This window comes from Phalacrocorax carbo, chromosome 5 (assembly GCF_963921805.1).
Source record: "Phalacrocorax carbo chromosome 5, bPhaCar2.1, whole genome shotgun sequence".
Taxonomy (NCBI): Eukaryota; Metazoa; Chordata; class Aves; order Suliformes; family Phalacrocoracidae; genus Phalacrocorax; species Phalacrocorax carbo.
The window spans coordinates 50,658,825-50,682,230 of NC_087517.1; the positions used below are offsets into that span (position 1 = coordinate 50,658,825).

A 23,406-nucleotide genomic window follows, 5' to 3' on the forward strand; every position below is an offset into this window, starting at 1 on the left:
GTGTTTCTGTTCATGCATGTGGTAGGGAAGTATGAGTTGTCTGATCTCTACAGGATCACAGAATTGCAGGGGTTGGAAGGGACCCCTGGAGATCACCTTGTCCAACCCCCTGCTTGAGCAGGGACACCCAGAGCAGGGGACACAGGAACGCGTCCAGGTGGGTTTTGAATGTCTCCAGGGAAGGAGACTCCACAGCCTCCCTGGGCAGCCTGTGCCACTGCTCTGTCACCCTCACAGGAAAGCAGCTTTTTCTCATGTTTAGATGGAACTTCCTGTGCAACAGCGTGTGCCCATTGCCCCTTCTCCTGTCATTGGGCACTACTGAAAAGAGTCTGGCCCCATCCTCTTGACACCCACCCTTTAGATATTTATAAGTACTGATAAGATTCTCCCCTCAGTCTTCTCTTCTCCAGGCTGAACAAACCCAGTTCTCAGTCTTTCCTCATAAGAGAGGTGCTCCAGTCCCCTGATTTTATTCATAGCTCTCTGCTGGACTCTTTCCAGTAGTTCCCTGTGTGTCTTAAACTGGGTAGTCCAAAAATGGACACAGTACGCCAGATGGGGCCTCACTAGGAATATCACCTCTGCAGAGAAAATACCACAGAATAATCCTGTCTGGTTGTAAACCTTAAGAAGTAGAATTCACCAGGTTCCTACCTAAAACCAAAAGTGGTGAACATAAGAATGTGGGAGAGACCATGCCACTCCAATTACAAATAAAAAAAACCCTAAACCATCTTCACAAGAAGTAATTCAAAATGTTTGAAACAACTTTGAATGACACAGAACATATGAAGGAAGGGAAAATTCCTTTTAAAATTACTGTCACTTATTTCTCTTTTAACTAGTGGAAAAATAAACTTTTAGCAAAATTGGAAGAAAAGATGCTGTCTGGAGAGGGTTCCAGAATGGTCATATTCCTCATTCTCTTTCACCACAAATTCCTGATTTTTCATGTCTGAGCCTCCAAGCAGGTCTACTAGTAAAGAGGTTCCTGTTCAGTCTAGCTTTCATTTTAAGCATACTGCCTGATCCTGTGTAGACGCAGCAGTACGCTTTCTACATTTTGGATTCCCAAACTTTGGTCTTTCCCTAATCCTGTTTAATTTTACCTGGGAGATGAATGCTGTATGTGAAAAAAATATGGGAAATATTTTTCTCCAGGAACTGAGTAGAACTGTGTGACAAACAGGTCCTCTGAATGCTTGCATACCTCTCTCCTAAATTTATATGTCAGTATTTCCTGGATACATGTGCCAGAACTGCAGAGAAAAAGGGTAAGGATGAGGGCTAGAGTCCATGAGATTATGACCTCTCTGCCAGGATGCCTTATCAGCCTTGCTGTAAGGGATAGGATTAGTGGTCAGGTTGTGAAATGTAAAACAACTGGGCTTCAGTTTATTGCTGGCTCCTGTAACACATCAGGAGTTTAGAAGAAGGACTGAACTGAATAGGAGGTTTTGGGGGTTTTTTGGTTATGATCAGTTCTCAACATTTAGGTTAGCACAGGGCTATGTAATCTAAAGCTTTGACACCAGTTGCTTTCCACTGTCTGTCAGCACCCTTCCTGGCTCCAGGATCCTGCTGAATCAAACAATAGGTTTATTATTTTAATCCTTAAACCTGCTTATTTCCCTGTAATTATAGGCAAAAGGTAGACACCTGCTGTGCGAGAGAAGCTGAGGACACAGTTTCACCTGTAGGAGCATTCCTCCCACCTCTCGCTCCAGGGAATCTAGCAACTGAACTCTTGCCACTCTATTGCTCCCAATACATGGGCTTTTTGTACTATGACCTACAATAGAAAAGAGGGGCTAAGGATACCAACCCTTCCTACTGCTGCAGGCTATGTATAATGTGGGAACTGACTGTAACTTGGAGCCTGAGATTTCCAAATTCTATTTTGAATGCTTCTCAGTTTTAGTTACTGCCTATGTATAGTAGAATGTCTACAGTAAAATGAACGTAAGCATTAAATCTATTGCCCTACAACCTAGAACGAATTCAGATCTCTGTGAGAGAGAGAGACATCATCTAAGAATTAAGCCCTAATCAAACTTGTAACAACAGCCTAATAAGCTAAATTAAAATACAAAAGAAAGCATTAGCCCAGTTCTCCTGAGTCCGCCTCATACCTTTCTAGGCCATGCAAAGTTCAGTAACAAACATCACTCCCCAATTAATAGAATGTTAAAGCTGTTGCTATTCCTTAAATCAGACTGATTGCCAAAGTAGTTCTCCCTGCAGGAAATTGTAAAAAAGCATTAACCTCAATTAGGGCAAGCCCAGATACTGTCTTTGCAGGCTGTCCAGAATAGATGTAAGCTGTTGGTATCTTCCCATCCCAAAAGCCAACTCTAGTCTCAAGCCTACTATTCATGTTAATTACAGGCAGGAGACCAATTACTAATTGTAAGAGGAAATTCAAGACCTTGTCCTGCCCCTGCCATCCCTCTTCCAATTCTTGTGTTCCATGAGAAAGCCATCAAAAACCCAAACTGGGCAGACTCAAGTAAACTGCTTGTCCTAATCTTCACTGTAGCTATGATCTTAGCCAGCTGATCTGGCAATACCCCTTACGAGTTACTCTCCTCATCTATTTGCTGCAATTTATTCAGAGTCCAGCAATTAGCCTGGCTCATCAAGCCTTCATTTCCCAAAAGCTAGCTTCATGTTCAGTCTTATAGGCAGGGGCCCTTTCATACTGCCTAAAACCACAACAGCATTGGCTCCTCTGCACACAAACCCTCTTCCTATCTGTGCTTTCTGAGCAGATTCCAGCAACCACCTGGACCCTTTGGAGAAAGGTTGTGATATACAGTGCTCTGTGCTGTTAGCAGGGATGTGGGCAGCCTGCTGTGGTTGTTCTCGTGGAAGTCACAGAGCATGCATGGCCAATTGCCTTCCCTGCACCCTGCTCTCCACAGCAGAGTGCACTGCCTAAAAGGCTGTACTACCTTTCCCTGGCCTCTCACTTACAGGACAACCCATGTAAAACCCCTCAGATCGTAGGTGGGTGAAAGGCAAATATACCTGGGGAATACCTGCCCTAAAAAGCATTAGTTTTGCATGAAGCACTTTCTTCTCCCAGTAACTCTATGTGGGCTTTTTGGTAACATGTGGTCACAGTTACCTCATGCTTAATTAAATTTTTTTTAGGATCTATAACAGAGCGCTTCAGCACTGCTCTGTTTAGCAGCATTTCACTCCTAGCTGCTTTGGGGCTGTCATAAAGCATGGAAGGAGATCCACATAGCTGCATAGTTTGGGATCAGGCTTTTCCTCAGCACAGCTGTGGGTCACGCTCTGGCAGAATGCATTTTGTCCGCTTTAGCCACTTCCTAGTGTATCCAGATACAATTTGTTATCCAACTGAAGCCACAGGGTTGCTGTGCTGAATCAGCCAAACACCTGGATATGCGCTGCCATGGTCAGTAACAGCTGAGGCAATTTCATAAAAGATCAGGACCAGTGGATTTAGAATTAGGTATCCTTCCCTGTGAGTACAGGTTTGGTCCTGGTAACGTAATCAGATTCTGTTGGGACAAATGCTATAATGAAGGTGTATTTCCCAATTAATGCATTAAGGAATCTGAAGCTGTGGGAGTGTAAGGCTACAAAGATCCAGTCAGACAGCTGAACAAGCATTTCTGGAGCAAGAAGGGAATACTCTCTCCTCCAGTGTTAAGAGAGACCCTGAAATATCTGGGATTAAGGCATTGGAGGAGCAGGAACGATAGGTATGCTATGCAAAGATCTGTATTCGTTGTGTGGGATACATGTATCAAACACCTCCCTGCAACCAGCCACTGTGTCAGCCAGGGTCCGGTCCAAGAGACGAAGACCTTGTGCATCTTCTCAGGAGAGAAAGCCCAGCTACAGCCAGGAGGTCTGGAAAGAAGAGTGGGGGCGCTCTGCTTCACGCCATACAAAACCTCTTCTTTTGGCTAGTTTAGTCCAACTTTTCTAACACAATAGGCTGATGGATGGTCTGTTCCAGGCTGTGCACAGCCCCAGAATTCCAGATCCTTCCGTTTTTTTTCTCTCAAACTATGAATATATCTTAATCGTAGTGATGGAACAAATCACTAGGGTTAGGCTGTCATCACATGGCTGCTCCAGGGTCCATTTATCTTAACCGTTATTAGCAAGGCTAATGTGCCTAAGACGAAAAATGTTTTGACGTTTTCTGGCTCAGTACAATACAAAACCTGAAAGAACTTTGTAGGAAACAGAAGCATGTATGTAAGATTGTATGCTATATTTTTTCTACCCTGGAAAATTCTAAAGAAATGAAATTGAACATCACCAGGACTGCTGATGACTGCTTAGAAAGACTCAGCATGCAGGAGAAAGGATGCCTTGATTAAAGATTATTTTGACTTTTAGGTTAGGATGGTAAATTTCACAAATCTGAGACCACCAATATTGACTGCAGAAATTAAGACCAAGCTAGACTCAGTAGAACTAGTTTTCAAGTACGGTCACCATAAAAAAAAAAAGTCATTAAAGATTTACTTTGACATCCTATAGCATCAATTTAAAAGACATCATACAATTAGAAAAAGAAATACAAATCTGATCTGGTCTAATCAAAACACAGATTATTCCCATGGAGGATAACATTTTTTAGAAGGTCGTGATGCTGGCAAGCTTGTGGTAAGTTCTATAGCTAGCTAACAATTGTAATTTTAAAGGTGATCAGTTTTCCAATCAACCTCTTCACTTCCCTGCTCTTGCTGTTATTGTACAATTTAAAATTAGAACCAAGGAGAGACCAACACTATATCTTAAATAGTATCTAAATCTACCAGCTGGTTGTCTCTACTGTAGGTGATAAAACAGCTTCACTCACAAAAAGGGCTACTAATCAAATCTTTTAAAAGTATTTATTATAAAACAAAATCCACATAATCTATAGTACAAATGCAGAGTCTGTTATCTGTACAGATATTTATACAAAATACCAGTTACTTCAAACAAGACTTTGGTTTTGTTAACATAAAGAAACTTTGCAGTTTCATGACCAGAAAATTGTTAACATTTAACGGTCTGAAGTGATGAAAGCCTCAAAGTTACTCTTAAGACAGTATTACCAAGTTCATTTGTATGCTAGAAGGCCATGCTTGGAAAAATAATTGGTAAAGACTTTCTACAACACAACAAAGATTTTATGGCTCTAATGAAAAGTAGTGTAGTGACAATCTGAAAATAACGTCAATTTAATCCCCAAATATGTAAGTGTCAGTTACTGGCATTCTTTTTTTAATGTTACGTATTTTTGATGTATTGAGATTTCTGTTGAAGTAGATATGAATATATAAATCAAAGTTCATGTGAAATAATGCATTTGAGAGAAACTCCAATACATTACTAATTCAAGACACGCATGCTCTAAAAAATTCAGAAGTTGTCAGCTTTCAGTTAGTTTCACAACTTGTGGATGTCCATATTCTAACTGAAGAGAACCCTAACAATGATACAAAGCTTTGTTAAAACCAGTGGAGTAAAATCTACATATGATTCTGGGGGCACTTGTGATTTAAGGCTTAATTTTTTTCCCCAGTAAATATGCTGACTGCTTAAAATATGCAAGGCACTGAAATATTGGGTTTGGTTGTCTTTCGTAGTAACAAACGCTACAAAATGATACACATATAAAGCTGTAATTATTAGGCTGTTTGCAGAATACACATTTTAATATAAATATAAAAAAGATTGTGTGTGTGGTTTTATCATAAAAATTCTTTATACTCTTTGTATATTCATGTACATTTACAATAGCAGCGATTGCAGTACAATTAGGAAAGTAAGAAAGAAGAAAGTGGTCTGGGTGAGAGTTTTGTTAATGATGCCCTCCAAATTTCATGTACAACAGCAAAGCAGTCCTCCTGTTTTCTACAGCTCTTGTTTTATCTCAGTACGCTGATGAATTCCATTTACAACTATTGTGTTTGTAGCTGCAACCAAAATACTTTCGTACTTATTTATACACTGCAGGATCTCTGTACAAGTCAAACTGGAATATTGCTCCCTTTGTCAAACACAGCAACCCTGGGAATGCTGTCGCAGGAGTAGTGCCATTCTTTAGAGAAAGGTGCATCAGTGGGAGTACTTGCTTTTCAAAGATGTGAATGCCGGTGAATTAGCCTGTCACTTCCTGTAGCTGTCAAACTTGCTTTTCTCCTCTGGCAAGTCCTTTTAAGCACATTCTCTGCACATATTTTGTCAATATAAAATGACCCACTTAGGAATTGCCATTGTGGTCTTCCATCCCTCAGGATTCTGTGTCGGCTGGAGAGAACCCAGCCCCTGACTCCAGAGGTCAACTGCAACACGGCTGTTGTTCATGCTGTGAACAGCCAGGATGTGGCAGCTTGCTGTCATGGGGGGCTGGGAGCACTGCCAGTATGTCAGGGCATGGCATTTTGAAGGATTTTGGTGTGGAATGCAGAAGCCATTTGTATCAGACTGGTTTACATCATTCCTATCAGCAGGCTTAACAATTTAAAACCAATTTTTCCTTTATTCCCTCCAGGGAGTACAATCTTATGTGAAAAGGCCCACACATAGTTGGCCAACCTCAAGATAAACAAATTAAAGAAAAATACCCTTTACAAAAACTAGAATAAGTGCTCTCAGGAAGGAGAGCTAGATGACGTGACAGGATTGAAAATATCTATGTATATTAATATTTCTTTTAACATGTGGTAAACACCTTAACCTGTTTAGCTAAGCTTACAATAGCTGAAGAAAGGGGTTTTTACATTTAATGATGACCAGAAAATGCTGCAATCCCTAAAAGAACAGCAGCATAAACAGCAGACACCTTTCAGAATTTAAAATTCAGCCTTCCCTGAATCTTGGACAGACAAGCCAAATTTACGTTGAGGTCTTCATTCGTGGTTCATAATGGTGTCATAATAAAAACATTGAAACAACAGAATAGCTGATCTGTGAATGACTGTCATCTTTGACTGTGGCTTGTCTTAAGACTCTGTCCAAACATGGACATTTATAAAATGTCCTTCAGCACTGTAACAGCAAATATGTTACTTCTAATTCAGGGCTCCAGGCCAGGCACTCTTGTGTGTTATTAATTATTGGGAACATGCTTGCCTTCTGTTTTCATTTCCTGACATTAATGGATATCACTTGTAGTACAATTATAAGCACAGCTACTCATTTGGACTGGCTCAACATATACCCCAACAAAATGACTGACACCAGAAAAGATCTGCTTCTGAAAATGCTTGAAGCAAACAGGACACACAGCTTCTGTGAAGTTTGACTGACCACACTTGTGAAGTAGTATAACCTGCTCCAGAGGCTCTGATGAAGCACAGGAGCTCTCCCTAGCAAAGGGATCTGACCCTGCAGGCAATGGAAGAGTGTCCTTGTGACTGGCACATCAGCCCAGTGTGACACACTCAGCCCTTACTGAGTGTGCCTGCTTCCAAATCCTTTTTCACTGCTGTGCAGAGCTTCAGAATTTCAAAAGCCCCAGAATCCAAGAGGCACCAGTTGGCATAAAGATCGGGAGAACATGATGAGTCCTAGATCTAGCATATAATCTAGATACCAGGCAGAAAATAGATCTAGGATAAATGAGCCTGGGGATTTCCAGAAGGCCCATCCAAGGTGTGTAAAAGAGGTGTTGAGGGAAGAGACCATTTTGTTGTTACTTTGAAAAGAATCAGAACTTTTAGGGAAGTGCTTGCACCCTTTGCAAACCAGAGGGATCAAGGTTTCTAACTGAAAAATCAAACCCATTATTCCAAATGAAGAAATCTGTTTGCACTCATTTCTGCCTTCCTCTTCAGAACATGCTGATAATGGCACAGTCTCATTTTTAGACATGGGGCATTTTGTACTATGACACTATCCTGAAGAAAACACTATTTGTCATACATACAGAGTTAGCTTAATCTTAGCCTAAGTGCTCTTTAGAGATCTGTCCAGAAAGAAGAAAACTGAACCAGTAAGACAACTGGGATAGTGCTCATGAAGTTTCCTCAAAATCATCTAGCAATAATGACCAAATTAATTACCTCCACTGCAAAGTTCAGCATGCAGTGGCTGCTGACCAGTCTAGCTGAAGTCAAGCTATAGTTTACACAAAACTTTTCCCTGAAATTAAGAATACTTCACTGTCAAAGATCATGACTTGTCTGTTTACCTTTCAGCTTCACGCTGCAGACAGGACACATTCTACATAAGAGAAGACGACCCAAGTAGCTGCTTTCATGACTGCACTGGAAAGCAGGTAAGCTGCTCTCTGCTAGGACATCTGTCCTTTAAATGCAACACAGAAACAACCACATCATTTGCCCATTACTAGCTGCTCTCCAGACACAGTTCTTTTACACCCTGAGCTGTTTCAAGTGCTAATATGCAGTCCTAATGGGCTTCGAAAATAGTGCTTGAAAACACTCATTCAAGTACTCACAAACTCACACAGGTAGCCCAATCACATGCATTCCCCTGCAGGTTCTCAGGGGAGAGCTCTTAAAATATTTCAGCCAGTTTTCTCATAGAAAACTTCTGCACTATTAAAACTATGCCTAAACCTCACCAAAATACAACCTTCCCTGCTTGTTTCCTGTTCAGCCCTGAACTGCCACAACTTGTCATATACATTCACTAAATCCCTGCAACTCTTTTCCTCATCCTGATCTAGAAGAAAATAGCACCTATTTTCTGTGTTTAAGCCTGAAAGTTCACAGGATGGAAATCACTAAGAGCACACTGAGGATATTTCTGGAGAGAAGTAGCTCTTGTCACTCAAATTTTCTTTCTGGTCTTTTCTAGCACCAGGAGAGCAGTAACCCTTTTAAAGTATATAGTCTACAGCAATCAAAAAAACCCCAAACCATAGTATTTAAATGCTAAGATGCTAAATTTATACACAAAGTCTTTTTAGGAGAGGCTTTTAAAGTCAGTATTATGGAGCAGTGTAGGGCTTAGATTCTGATCACCAAACTTCAAGTGCCTCAGAGGAAGAAGCAATTTCTCAGCAAACATCAGCAGCAAGAGGTTGTGAATGTCCAACTGAAATCAAAATGTACACACTTAATTCACCCCATTCGGCAAAGTCCTTCCTTCCTTCTGAATACCTAAGCTCCAAAAGAATTTGACTCTTAAGACAGTTTAGCTCTCAGCAAGACTGCCAATTTTCTGGAACTCAACTCCAAACTTCGTAATAGAATACAAGTCTTCAGATGAAGTGGTTAGGATTGTTATAGTTGTGGCTCTTTAAAAAAATCAGTGGTTTAATGAAAAAAAAAAATCAATGTAATTTTGCATCCAGTGTCATCACAGGAATATAGGAAAATGAATGTAGTATGTCTCTCAGCTAGAACTGTAACACAGAACAACTAAACTAAGGAATTCATTATAAATGGTGAATAGTTATCATGCACAAGTTTGCATATGATATGAAATTGGACTACCAACTGCTGTAATGCAGAACAAGTACTCCTCTATATAATCGATGGGGTACATAAAATATCCTGTGGCTCTATATTCCTAATTTAGTTCACTGAAACACGATCACATGAGAATTATTTTTTTCACCAAATCATTAGCACTTGTTCAGAGATCTGCCAAGTCACTCCAAGAATAACAAACTATGACCATGTCCTTCTTGGCATACTATAGAATTACTAATGTTGACAGGGGATGGCGAAAGAACCCATTCTTAAACTCCAATGTTGTATTCTCCAATTCTGTATTTTTCTCCACGAAACACGGTGGGCATCTTCTTTGTGCTCAAAGTGAAAATTTAGACATGAAAGTAGTAAAAGCTACTTTAAGAGTTTTAGTAACACACCAGTGACAGCACAGATCCTACCCTTTAACAATGTAGACAGGGAGAACACATCTGGACTAATGATCTGAAAACACAAACTGGATCAGAACGCTGTGGTCCCAGCCCCTCCACCATCATGAAGACCTCTGTCCTGGAGTTGCAGGGTTCTCAAATAACTTGCTAAAAAGGCCTAAAACCAAGTACAACTTAAGTTCAAGCAAGAAAAAAGTTTTCATTGTTGCCACCAATATTACGGCTGTCAAAGGCCCAACACATCTGTTATTCAGCAGCTGCTGAAACAGGTGCGAGTCTGCATATTCAGAACTTCCCTCAGATGTCCCACGTAGGCACTCACATTATCATCACCAGAGCTGAATTTATAAAGTGCCATACAATACCCAGTCCTTTTTGTTACAGCAAGAGAGCAACCAAATCAAAATTTTATCTTCTGTATTTTGAAAGGGACTGATTCTATCCCCCATTCCTGAAGGGTCTTTTTGGTAGGAGTTGGAACATGAGCATTTTGCTGATCATGATGTCCTTAGGTTACAGCAGTTTGTATGAGCTTATATTTTTTATTTCATCACAATCAGAGAGAAGTATTTGTCTCCTCTCCTTCCTCCCCTGTGCTTTTTCTGTCTACTTCTAAACCTGAGCTAATTCTGTGGCAATTTTTTATGATATATGACCAAACCATTTCAATAGTGGATGTTCTTGCTTTGAGCTATGCAGATACCATTTTCTACAAACACCGATTAAAAACCAACTCTCATCATTTAAAGAATACAAGTGACCGTATCATTCCACTTTGGAAAATGAAGATTAGAGATGAAGCAATTCTTTGAGCAAGTCAACACAGGTGAACATCTCAGAGACCTGGCACGGTGAATTACTGGACTTTTGGGAAAAACAGAACTAGTGCTGTGTCTTGAGAAGCAGCTGAATATTACAGCCTCTTCCCAGACAGACATCAAAGCGTCACAAGGAAGGATGAAGAGCTTGGTTTCATCACAATTAAAATGGTGAGTTTGACCAAATCTGCAGTTTGTCAAGCATTCTCTTAGCTTAAATACCACTTTAAACTTGCCCCTTGCTCTCACCCACAGGCCAATACAACTGCTTCTGCCACCACTCAGCCAGCCAGGTGGGGAACTGACTGGAGCTAACCGAAGATTTTTTAGGCCTGGTTATCTTTTTTAGCTCGAATCAGTTCCAGAATTGGCCATGTGCAGAGTGGCACTGTGGCGAGGTAGGGCATGACACCTGTGGGCCTAGTTATGCTGGAAGGTTTGGCTTAAGTGTTCTTCCAGTTCAATGCTAAGCAAATGGAGAGGGATGTTTGAAATCCAGGTCTTGGCATATGAGTTCTGCTGGGAAGCATTGGCTCACTTGCAAGCAGGAGCATCTCAGGGTTGAGATCTTTGCATGTTTTCTCCCAGTGGTGGTGAAGGGATTAGGTACTGACAATTTTGTTTAAATGTGTTTTTCTTCTCTGCAAATAAACTTACATCTTTCTTTAGACTCTTCCTCCCACAAGTCACTTTGCTTTCTTGTCTCACATTAGTAAAAATAATTACATACACTTTGCATGTAAAAAGGTGACTTAAAAATGCAAAAAGGCTCAACATTCCCTCCCCAAATCCTTTGGAGATTGAGTCATTTTCATGACTTCAAAAAGGCAAATATGGCACAAAAGAATGGAAATTAAGTTAAAAAAATCAATTTTATAAATATTTTCCTCTGTACAATTTTTCACAGCCCCATCCCTCCCACCCATTTTTATTCACATTTCTTTTTTTTAATTCCCACCCTGATTTTAAATCATAAAATATATATTTTAAATCTGTTCATATTTTAAAATATTTACAGGAAAAGTTCCTTCTGTTGAGGTCATGAGGAGTCTGTACAAGGAGAGGGTGGAGGGGGATAGAGGTGAAAATAGCTTCGTTCCGTGGCAGGAGATGGAGGGCAACTTTCTTCTGCTGACATGTATTGACTGCGAGGTGTGGGTGGAGGGGGATAAGGGTCTGAGTCTGAATTTAAATCTATGTAGTATTTGTTGGTCTTCCATCGGCTAGTAGTATAGTCACTGTCACAGACATCTGTGCTGCATGGGGTTGTGGGTGGAGCTATCCCTCGTATAAGGTATGGCCTGCAAAAAAAAAAAAGCACATACATTAGTTGCAATCTGAGAAAAAATGAAAAAGAATGAAAAGGATTGAACATGAACAGCTCTGTGTCCTCAGTCAAGATGCCTGCTCATTAACTCTATGTGAGCCTTATTTCATGTTTTCATAGGAACCCAACAAGAAGCACCTGAACTGTGTTAAATTTGAATGGCACAACTACCCTCACCCAGCCAGCAGGGTATTCTTCCAGCCCCTGACCAGCCAGAGGAGACCACCATGACCATTTAGCCCAGTCACTAATAAACAGGTTGACTCATCAAATTGTTTTAAGATAAGCTGAAGAACTGAACAGAAAACACCAACCTCCTCTATACAGAATGCTAAGTGACTGTAACACAGCAATATATCCTATATATTGATATACATATATTACTCAGCAACACTGTATTGAAAGATGCTAAACCCTCTTGTGTCAAAATAAGAACACAAAGCCAATGTTTAACATCAAAAGTGGCGTAACCTCCATTTGAATGGTCCATTTGAATTTGACTAAGAGGGAAATGTGTTTGAAAACAAGGTAAAGTCTGAACAAGAACATTTTGCTCAGGATCCAAAACTGAAGGACAGATCAACAGAAGATTTATCAAACCTTTTTATCTGAGCTTTACCTGTAAGATCTTGTGGTTGAAGGAATGTTTGAGGAATAAAACATCTCTGCGTTATACAGGGAGCGATCGGTAGCTGGGGAAGGAGGTGGGTTCAAGATCTAGGAAGAACAGGAAAAAGCAGTGCAAAAGTTTGGGTTAATTATACCACTCTACTTATTTTGAAAATATTATTTATGTCTTCACCCTGTCACTCATCCTTATTTTAGTTTCCTCTCCTTGCTGCTTGGGTGGGTTAATGCCTTTTTAAAGCTCACAGAAGTTCATTATGAGACTTTACTCTGGGCTTAGGTACACTGCATGCCTTCAAAGTTCTCACAGTACAGGGAATTTTCTTCCTTGCCACATCTGTTATTTTGCTGGAAGGCTGGGGTAAAGCTGGAAATTAGACCCAATTTTGCTGAATCTCACTGCACTTCCTTGGACATAAGGACTGATATCCTCAGCAGATGCTAATGGGAAATAAATTCTGTTCTACTCCCAGCCCCTAAACACACCCCCAGTCAACAGTAGGGTCAGGAGGCCAAGCTCCTTTACTCTAGCTATCCTCCCCCATCCTTCCCTGAATACTTCCTTTTTACTGCTGTTCTGTAAACATATCATTTTGGCACAGTTTACAATGCAAAGAGCCTAAGAGCTCAAAAATAGTTATAGGCTGCTGTAGCCTGTGTGTGAATATACATGGTTGCTGGTAACCTTCATGCTAGGAAAACAATTTATTATGCTTCAGATTCCTTTAGGATTCTTCCCCTAGCAGGAAGCAGAACCCCTGACAGGGCCAGCAGGATATTGGCCTAAACCAAGGAGAGCGCTTCATCCCTTCCAATGTGGAAAATTACAACATTGCTGTTGACGGTAGGGCCTTGCTACTGATGTGAGCATCTTGTACACAGCCTGTCCTGGGCATTCTGCCAAGCCACGGCCTGCCACAGTGACCATGGCAGCATTCTGCCTCTGCTCTTCTCTCATAATAATACTGTAAAATCACTGGAGTGGAGATCATTGTTTTGGTCTTCACTGTGCAGCATTTAGCAAAATGATTCCTGGCCATTGAGTTGAGCTCGTTGTTACTAATACTGACAAGCCCTGCATCCATATTCATGTGAGGGGAGACATGCTTGGACACCAGCCATTGCCAGCTGTGGGGAATGAGGAGTAATTGCCCCTAGAGTATCTTTCAGAAATCCTCTTCCTTGGAGAAGCACTGCACGCTACTTCTGGATTCTCTCCTACTAGCACCCTGAGCTGCATCAACACTTCACATTCAGATTAAATACAGCAAATAGAGTGTCAGCCAGGATGCCTGCGGTCAGGTTCTCAGTATATAAACTGGCATAATTACATTGACATAAATTCTTTCCTAGTCTCTATTCACTGGACCATCTCTCAGCACCACTAAGATGTGTTAAACAGAACAAAACAAAGAAGTCAAGACAACTAGATACTCAGATCTCTCCTTTTTATTATTAACCTAAAGATGGGTAATTAGCTACCAGGTAGAACTGACCAAAATATTTGGATTACGCGGTAACTTTAATGTAATAAAGTCCTTGCAACAGCTTCCTTCTAAGAATCTAGCATGTCTTTCCTGCAGGAAAGGCTGATATCATCCCTGCAGGCCCTGGCTGACATAGCCCGGAGTGGAAGTGTGGAATAAGAATTCCCAGTAACAGCCAGATTAGCTTAGGCCAGAAGTGCAATATAAGAGTTGATCTTTTGGCCTACACAGATCCCATAGAATGACACAGGAAGATCAGCTCTTGGTCCTCTTTCCTCTTTCAAGATTTATTTAAGTAAGGGGTTTTTTTATATAAGTTTAGCTAAGTTTTTTCTGTTCGTCCTTTTTAGTGTGGCACTGACACATCAATCAGGTACTACATTAAATTGTTCAGCATGTTACAGAGACACTGGCGAAGCACGAGACAAGCTGAATTAGGAGGGCTGCTGAGTTCCAAACAGCTGCTAGCTGTGACTAGTTTCTTGATGGCTTCATTGAGAAGGTAATATGAGAAATAAGTAACCATTCTACCTTGTCACTTGATAAGGTCACAAGCCTCTTTCCATCTTTGTCCTTCTTAAAGGGGAAAGAGAGCACATTTGCCACCAGTCAAAACACTACCAATCAAAATGCCCATACACAGCTTAACAGTTTACATGTAAACACAAATGCACATATACCCATACAGTATGCAAGCTCCTGAATAAATACTACTGAAAAATCACCTCAATAGCTAGCAGACTGACTCTGCAAGCCTGTGTGAATGGGAGCGTGAATGTATATATTGCTCAGAAGCACTAAGGGAAAAAACCTGTCATACGGCAAAATGCTGGCAGAGTAATCTTTGTATGTCTCTCCTACATATCCTTAGAGAATCATTCCCATTCATACTATACATGTTCGAATTCATGAAACTCTGATATGGTGACTAAATTCTGTCACTTCCAACAGTTCAAAGCCAGAAAAGGAGCTAAATTACAGCTGAAAAAACCCAAGCAAAATAACCAGTGTTTTCTCTCAGTGCATGCACTTGGTTTTCTGAATCAACAATTGATGCTTTATCTAAACAGCAAGCCAAGCTTATTTCTTACGCATTTGCATTCCAGTCCTGTTGCATCTTGTCTTTTTATGCCATGTGTGCCTGCAGCATTACGCAGAGCAAAATTTCATTGGACCACTGACATCAGAGTTCACAAAGAACAAAGGAGGTGGCATCTCCAAGGGAGTCAAGACAGAGGAAAAGTGCCCTGGAACAACCCAGCTGAGTATCACTCTACTAACAAAACATTTTAGACACCATATAGCATTGTGTAATCCTGATGGACTACAACAAAGTCCTTTTGCAAAGTTCAGTGGTTGTTGGACGGGGCCCTTATATCATAAACAGTAACACCCAAGAACAACCTTTATTAACATTCTATTTAGTAGCATGAATTTTCATCTTCCTTTTCTTCAGAAGTGGGCGATATCTAACTTACAGGTATATTTTCAAGACATACCTGAGGGTAGAAAGTGGCTTTAGTGCTGGATGAGCTACTCGAGGAGGCTCCAGTAACATGGTTTCTGTCATATAAGGGGGCACCACTGCTTCCTCCCATGAGACTCATGGAGCTAATCATGGACTTTCCACAAGAGATGCCTGCAGTGAGGCAAAGAGGAAAACAAGGTTAGGTGAACCACAATTTTATCTACCAATGCAAAAAAGAAAAATCCACAGCTTGACAAATCTGTGCAATGCTACTGGTTGTCACTTTGGGAACAGTGTTTTATGTAAAATCTTCAGGATTACAAGAAATTTCATATTTTGTAAAGAAAACGTCTCACCCCCCAACCACCTATCATCTCACTGTAGCACTGAATTCCTCACAACCCACTCTCACACTCTGCTGAGAAAGGAATCTCAAAAACAGTTGATCTAAACTTTTCACCCAAATCGTTAACTAAGAAAATTTCCAATTAAACAAACTCAGGCATTTGCAAAAAAACCATGATACATTGCCCAAGAAAAACAAGCTAGAGACCTCCAAAGTTTTCATTTCCATCCAAATAAATTCAATTGCAAGTACATAAACAACAGCAAAAAAATATTTTTATTGAAAAAAAAATCACTGTTTAAACTGAAAATCAGCAGAGGCAAAAGGAAAGAAACCTGGGTGAGAGGAAAACGGAAGACAACATTCTCCAATCTGTTTTACTCCAATATACACTTAAATGAGACCATACATTTTCAGCTTCCTCCTGTCAGACTATTAGGTACTAATGAAAGAGTTTAGTTTGGGAAGTTTTCAGAAATGTTTCAGATGTAGGAAATATTACAAGCAGAGTAACTCTATTTGTGATCATCATTCATGACTATTTATCTTTTTTGGAAATGCCATGGTATTAGGAATCTATGTGTTTTCTTTAGCATTAACATCAATGGTAATATTTTCAGCTGTTGTAACTTGTCACAACAATATGGATTAGAAAAAACTAACAAATACAAATGAGAATCAGAATGACAGCTTAGTTTAGCACCTACAGAGGTACGGATGAAAACCACTGATGCTTACTTTAATTAAAAAAGCTTTAGGATGAAGTCCAATTTAAAACACCACTGCAAAGATTTCACCTGCAATGATTTCATTCTCACATTTTATTCCCTACCACAAAAACCTCTTGATAACCATAAAGCCATAATTTAAGCAGGAACAGCTGGCCACAGTCATTAAAGTGCAAGAAAGGCTAAACCTAAGCGGTAGCTGGCTATCTTCAAAGTCATGGCTAGAAGAAAACAACAATTAGCACATCTCAAAAACTTGTTTAATATGAAGAAGTGCCACATCTTTTCATTTGTTTTTAAGTTTATTATCTATCTGATTTTCAGCTGACATGAAAAGCAGTCTCCAAGCACTCCAAAGTATGCATTTCTTGTATTCTGACCCTGTCTGGCAGGTTTACAGTCGAACATTTACTTTCCAGCTTCCTGAACAATATGAAGATATATTATTTCTTCTCAGGGCTTGATAGTTAAGAATTCGCTATTTCATCTACAAAAAGTATATTTTACATTTGTAAAATAATTTGAGGTACATCATTTAAGTGTTTACTTTGATGTCTGGATGAGGTTTCTGGGTTCTTATCTATTAGCTGAACATCCTGAGCTTTTATGTATACTTCAAGTCCTCCTTCAATCTCAGCATTGTTGCTGCATGCACTTCTCCGAATAGATGCTTTGAGTTCTTTGTGAGGTAGGAGAAGCTTTGCTGCTTTACAGATGAAGGACTGAGACACAGAGAGAATAAATATTTTGTCCAAAAGCAAACAGGAAAGCTGTCTCAGAGATGGGCTAAACCAAAGGGGATGTTTTCATTACACTTTAGGCAATGAGCAGCCAGAGTACAAAACCACACTCACTGCTTGTGTTCTTCCACATTGCTGTTGTAACTTTAGGGAGGGAGGTTTGTCCCCTGCTTTTTTGTATTATAGCAAACTAAGCTGCTTCACTTCTTTCCTCTGCTTCTTTCCACTGTGGAACAACTTATCCATCCTGAGCAGACAGGACAAAACTTGTAAAGGCTTTTGGTGGAGTGGACAGAAACAAGGACATCTGAGTACAAGACACAAAGAGTAACTCAACAGAGCTTTAACTAGAACGCTGAATAGCACATGCATCCTTAGCTTCCAATATTGCATGTGGTTCACTACTCTGTTTTGCAGGCCTCAGGGAAGAAGTACTATGTGAAACCCAAGCTTTATTACATACACTAGAATGAACTATTTAAAGAGGATGTTTTCACTGGCAAAATACTGCAGATTTTCTATCAAAAAGATAGACCCCTGTGCAGATGCAGCCTAGCATGAAAATTGCATTTGAAAATCTGGGAAGATGCCTATGAAATGCATCTAATAGTTTTTGTATATCTGATCGAAATGACAGATTTACACTAAAACCACTAAGATCAACAACACCTGATTTCTGCTCTTTGAAAACCCTGCATCGAGCACTCCAAATGCAGACAATGTAATGGTACTGATTAGATGCAAGGTCCTTGCCATCCTTACCAGTGAAAGTGCCATGTTGAGAACTTCCTGGAGCAATAAAATTAAGAGGGACATGAGGGGTGCCACTGACATACTCATGTGGAAAAGGACTATTGGGCCCGGCATAGCGCTGACACACCACTCGCTGGCAAACAAAGTACATTCCTCCCATGACAAAAAGTGACAGTATTATACCAATGACAGGACCGATGGCACTACTGTGTGGCTGTGACTCATCTGAGGCTGGCTTTGTTTTTTCTGGAGAGAGAGAGGAAAAAAAAGGTTATTAAACATGGGGCAATATATATGTTGCTGTCCTGGAGCTTGTGCAGCAAATCAATCAGCTCACAGTCTTTGAAAGCATCCACCTCAATCTCAGGCATCTATAACTCCATATATTCTGATTCAATGCACAAGACTTCATGCCTCCTCTTCCCCTCCATGTACATAAAGCACAAAGTCTACGTGTTAAGGATATAGGACACTTATAAACATGAAGTCCTTAATCAGAGAGGAATCCGCTCTCTCAAAAGCCATTTGGGCTAGCAGTAACATTAAAAAATTGAAAGATCTTACCAGTAGAGGAGCTACCATATGTATTAAGCAGTGGATGTCTTCCTAGCTAATATAGGCCTTAAAATAGAATACTTTTCCTTCCTAAAATATGACTTGCATTCCAAAAAAACCCATACAAATTGGAAGGAAAACACAATCCAGAATATCTCAAATACTTTCTACTTCTTATTTCTTTTTCCCATATATAGCCGAATGTTAAATAATAAAAAGTGCTGCTGTATGAGCTACCTTTCATACCTCCTCCTGATTATGGGTAACACATTCAAAATTCTTGCCAAATAAATCTGACACCTCTACGTTTTTTGCATATGTGACCTTCTTCAGTGAAAATTATTTTTTCCACGTGATTCACAGTTATAATTTTATTTTTGACATGCACAAATATATATATATGTTCATAAAGTGAAAAACTCAAAATAAACTTGGCCAAAGTCTATCAATTTTACATGTTCAGATCAAACTACAGACCCCTTAATGAAGTTGCAGGAAGTGAAATTGTTCATGTAAGATTCAAGCCTTCACTTCATAAAATTTTTCTCCAGTGGTTCTTGTTTCATTCCCTTCAGTGGAAGGGAAGGAAAAACAACTGAAATTTGAGAAGGAAGATAAAGGAAATACAAAGATCTACCAAGAAACTCTTTAGAGCTCAGCACCAAGAACTCATTTCTGTCTTAAAGTCTTTATCTACTTTTCACACTTACTAGTGCATGACAGCTTTTATGTCAGCTAAGGCCCTAACTTTCAAATTGTCAGATTTGTTTCGATATGATACCAGAAGGAAACGAAGCCCAAATTAAAAGTTGTTCCCAAATTAGCTAATTTAAAACACACCTCTCATTTTGGTTAAACCTAGCTCCTTCTGAATACAAGATCTTTATCTAGAAAGTAACAACCATTTTTACTCCCTACTTGAGTTCTTTCCCTCAGTCAAGCAAGAAACCACAGAAATCTCTGTTGCACAAAGAGACTCCAGAGGAGGCAGTCTTACATCTACATAAAGACACATTTAAATCAGTTAAGACCTCATTGCAGGACTGGACCTGAAGTGCAAACTGGAAACAGCTGCATTAACTTGGCAGCACAAAAGTTTGCCAAGTGTACAAAGAAAATAAATTTAAAAAAAGGAAGAGGTGGCTTTACATTATCCTCGGAATTGGGGGAACTGGGTGAGAGCTGAGAGATAAATGAGGTTGTGGGAGAAGCATGAGAAGCATGTTCAGTCTGAAATTTCCAGGAGGAGAGCTAAACTGTTTTTGTCACCATTCTTTCAGCCTTTTCTTCTGTTCACCACTTAGGCTCCTTTCACCATTCTTGCTCATGAAATACACTTCCTTACTGTACCAACCGTGAGGATAGAAGGAAGAAACAAGGTTACCCTGACCAGATCTAGTGACCCCTCCTCTCATCCCAGCAGTAGCACAGCTTCTGACAACTGGTCCTTCAAACCCTGACAAGACTCTAAGGTATTAAAAACCTTGCAATTAGCCAAGGTCCTACAGGAAACATTATTAAGCAACGTGCAGCATTTCTCTATACAAACCCAACACAAGGTATTTGTTCAGAAATACCATGTTCCAACTATTTTGCTAAACTACTTGTGAGCTACTAAATGCAGAGCCCCACTGTCTGAAAACTTCATGCACTAGTGACCCGGATGGTACAAAAAGAGGGAAACAGCAAGCAGAGCACAAGTAAGTGAATTTTACTGCCCACATCAGACTGTGAAATAACAGACCCTTCTAAGGACTAATTCAGCAACTGCCATCAGCATGTCTGTAACTTGTATATACCTGCTGTCATGAGAATTCAAAGTAACATCTTGCCCGTCTTATCCCTGGGTACAAGGTAGCATTGCATCCCATACAGCATTTTAGAACTACCTTGAAGTGACACTGGGATTTCAGTTCATCTTCACTACTGCTGTTCCCACATTACCTGGTATAACAGCATTATGGACTTGCTACACCATGATGCAAGCTCACACTCTTTTGCTGCACAGACCAACGGAAAAGCACGACTATATTTAGCAGCCAAACACAGCTGTGAGAGTATCTGGCCAAGATTCACTGGGCTTCCCCCCAAAAATATTACTACGCAAAGACTGGGGCTCTGCATAGGGATGTAGGACGTTATGCCTGAACACAGCATCTGAATCTCAAGGAAGGACATACCACACATAAGTTCATCAGAACCATCAATGCAATCTGGAAAGGAGTCACACTGTTGCTTCAGGAGAATGCACTGTCCACTTGCACATCGGAACTGATTGGGTAGACAAATTGCTGCACAGAAAGAAAGAAAAGATTAAGTACTACTTGTATTTTGAGCATCTTAAGAAAACCAAAAGAAGTGAGACATGAAACCACAGTGTATTTTATGTTATGACCAGGTAGGCACCAGAACACCTGCTTTGCTACTGTGGTTAGAATACAAGCCTACATTTCTCTGATTCTTCCTTCTTCTTGTTATAATCCTATTCAGTGGGGCTAAAATAAAATTCTGATCCCAGTAACTCCCTATCCCTATTATTAAACTGTTCCTATCTCAACCCATGAGTTTTCTTACTTTTCCCCTTCCTATTCTCTCCCCCATCCCACAAGGGTGTGGGGAGTAAGCGAGCAGCTGTGTGGTGCTTAGTTGCTGACTGGGGCTAAACCACGACAGTCCTTTTTGGCACCCAACATGGGGTACAAAGGGTTTGAGATAATAACAGTTGCTGGTCACAGCATTGACTCATCTGTTCTCAATGTTAGTTTATCTGACCTGCACCATGCTCTTAATTTTGCAGTACATGTTAAAGACTGGTGTTGGTTTTTGTAGTTTGCTGTGCTGTGCAGTAATTAGCAATGTTTTGCCTGGGAGATTTGCTATTCAAACACTGGCCTTAAGCTTTATTGGGTATTTGTGTTTTGCATTGAAGCCATTACTGTACTTAGGGTATCACCTCATGGAGACAATTAGCAACTGTACCTCCTTCTCTGAGAGGGGTTTTTATGGAGGAAATACAGAATGGCATCTTCGCTACCTTCTTCTATGTCTCCTCCTTCATTACAATAACTTTTCAGTATCTTAAACATCCTTGGGTAGTTAAGATATATCTATTGGTATTTATTTGGAATATTGTTTCAGCTTTGTCTAAGGTTAATAAGCAATTTACAAATATCATCCAGAGATCTGCCCCAAGACTAGATAGCTGTGAGTGGCAGGATATGTGGGGTAGTATGGGCAAATGGCTAGGATGGTGGGCACCTCCAGTGTCTTGGGACTTCGCCCCTGAACAAGTGCATAATCCTTAAAAAATTGAGAACCTGGTTGTAAAAGTACGTCATGTGGATGCTCACATCCCCAAGAGTCAGGCCACTGAAGAACATCAAAACAACCAGCAGGTAGATCAGGCTGCTGAGATTGAAGTGGCTCAGGTGGATCTGGACTGGCAACATACAGGTGAATTATCTATAGCTCCATGGGCCTATGGCACCTCAGGCCATCAAGGAAGACATGCAACATACAGGTGGGCTCATGATCGAGGGGTGGACTTGACCATGGACAGACACTATTGCACAGGTTATCCATGAATGTAAAACATGCGCTGCAATCAAGCAAGCGAAGCGGTTAAAGCCTCTGTGGTATGGGGGACGATGGCTGAAATATAAATATGGGGAGGCCTATCAGATTGATTATATCACACTCCCCCAAACCTCCCAAGGCAAGTGCCATGTGCTTACAACGGTGCAAGCAACCACTGCATGGCTGGAAACATATCTCATGCCCCATGCCACCACCCAGAACACTATCCTGGGCCTGGAAAAACAAGTCTTATGGTGACACAGCGGCCCAGAGAGAACTGAGTCAGATAGCGGAACTCATTTCTGAAACAATCTCATAGACACCTGGGCCAAAGAGCGTGGCATTGAGTGGGTGTATCACATCCCCTACCACGCACCAGCCTCTGGGAAAATCAAACGATACAATGGACTGTTAAAGACTCCACTGAGAGCAGTATGGGGGGTGGGTGGGACATTTAAACACTGGGGTACACATTTAGCAAAAGCCACCTGGTTCGTCAACACTAGGGGATCTGCCAGTCGAGACAGCCCTGCCCAATCAACACACTTAGGTACTGTGGAAGGGGATAGAGTCCCTGTAGTGCATGTAAAAAATATGCTGGGGCAAACAGTCTGGATTATTCCTGTCTTGGGCAAAAGGAAACCCATTTGTGGGATTGCTTTTGCTCTAGGACCTGGATGCACTTGGTGGGTGATGCAGGAGGATGGAGAAGTCCGATGTGTACCTCAAGGGGATTTGATTTTGGGTGAGAATAGCCAGAGAGGTGAATGGTATAACGTCAGTTGCTGTATAGTATCGTATGCCATCACTTCTGTGGTTGCTATATGCCATACCAATGGTATCACAGTAGGAATCTTCCAAATTAATGGAGAATGAATTTTGATTTAACCGAGCAAAGTGCAGCAGTGACGGAACAGACTGACATCAGCATGCAACAATCCAACACCACACACACACCACCTCTCCTGCCCTGAAAGAGACTGTTGTGACAGACGGAGCCCAAAGTTGTGGACTAAATGAACTCCACAGGCATTTTGTGGACATTTTACAGGGGTGGGACATAGACTAATGGAACGATATCTGTGTATTATATCAAAGGATGGGAAGGGGAGTGGTGGTTAATGAGGTTGTATTGGA

General features: G+C 40.7%; 1 protein-coding gene across 1 annotated transcript in view; it reads right to left on the bottom strand.

The window, feature by feature from the left end:
• Nucleotides 1-9,214: 9,214 nt before the first annotated feature.
• LOC104051187 (low-density lipoprotein receptor-related protein 5) overlaps nt 9,215-23,406 on the bottom strand; it is a 167,138-nt gene continuing 152,946 nt past the window's right edge. Inside the window, exons 19-23 of the mRNA XM_064452384.1 lie at nt 20,874-20,984; nt 18,148-18,384; nt 15,603-15,742; nt 12,609-12,706; nt 9,215-11,963 (exon numbers count right to left, since the gene is read on the bottom strand). Coding sequence (XP_064308454.1) covers nt 11,702-11,963; nt 12,609-12,706; nt 15,603-15,742; nt 18,148-18,384; nt 20,874-20,984 — 848 coding nt within the window. The 3' untranslated portion in view covers nt 9,215-11,701. The remainder of the gene's footprint in view (nt 11,964-12,608; nt 12,707-15,602; nt 15,743-18,147; nt 18,385-20,873; nt 20,985-23,406) is intronic.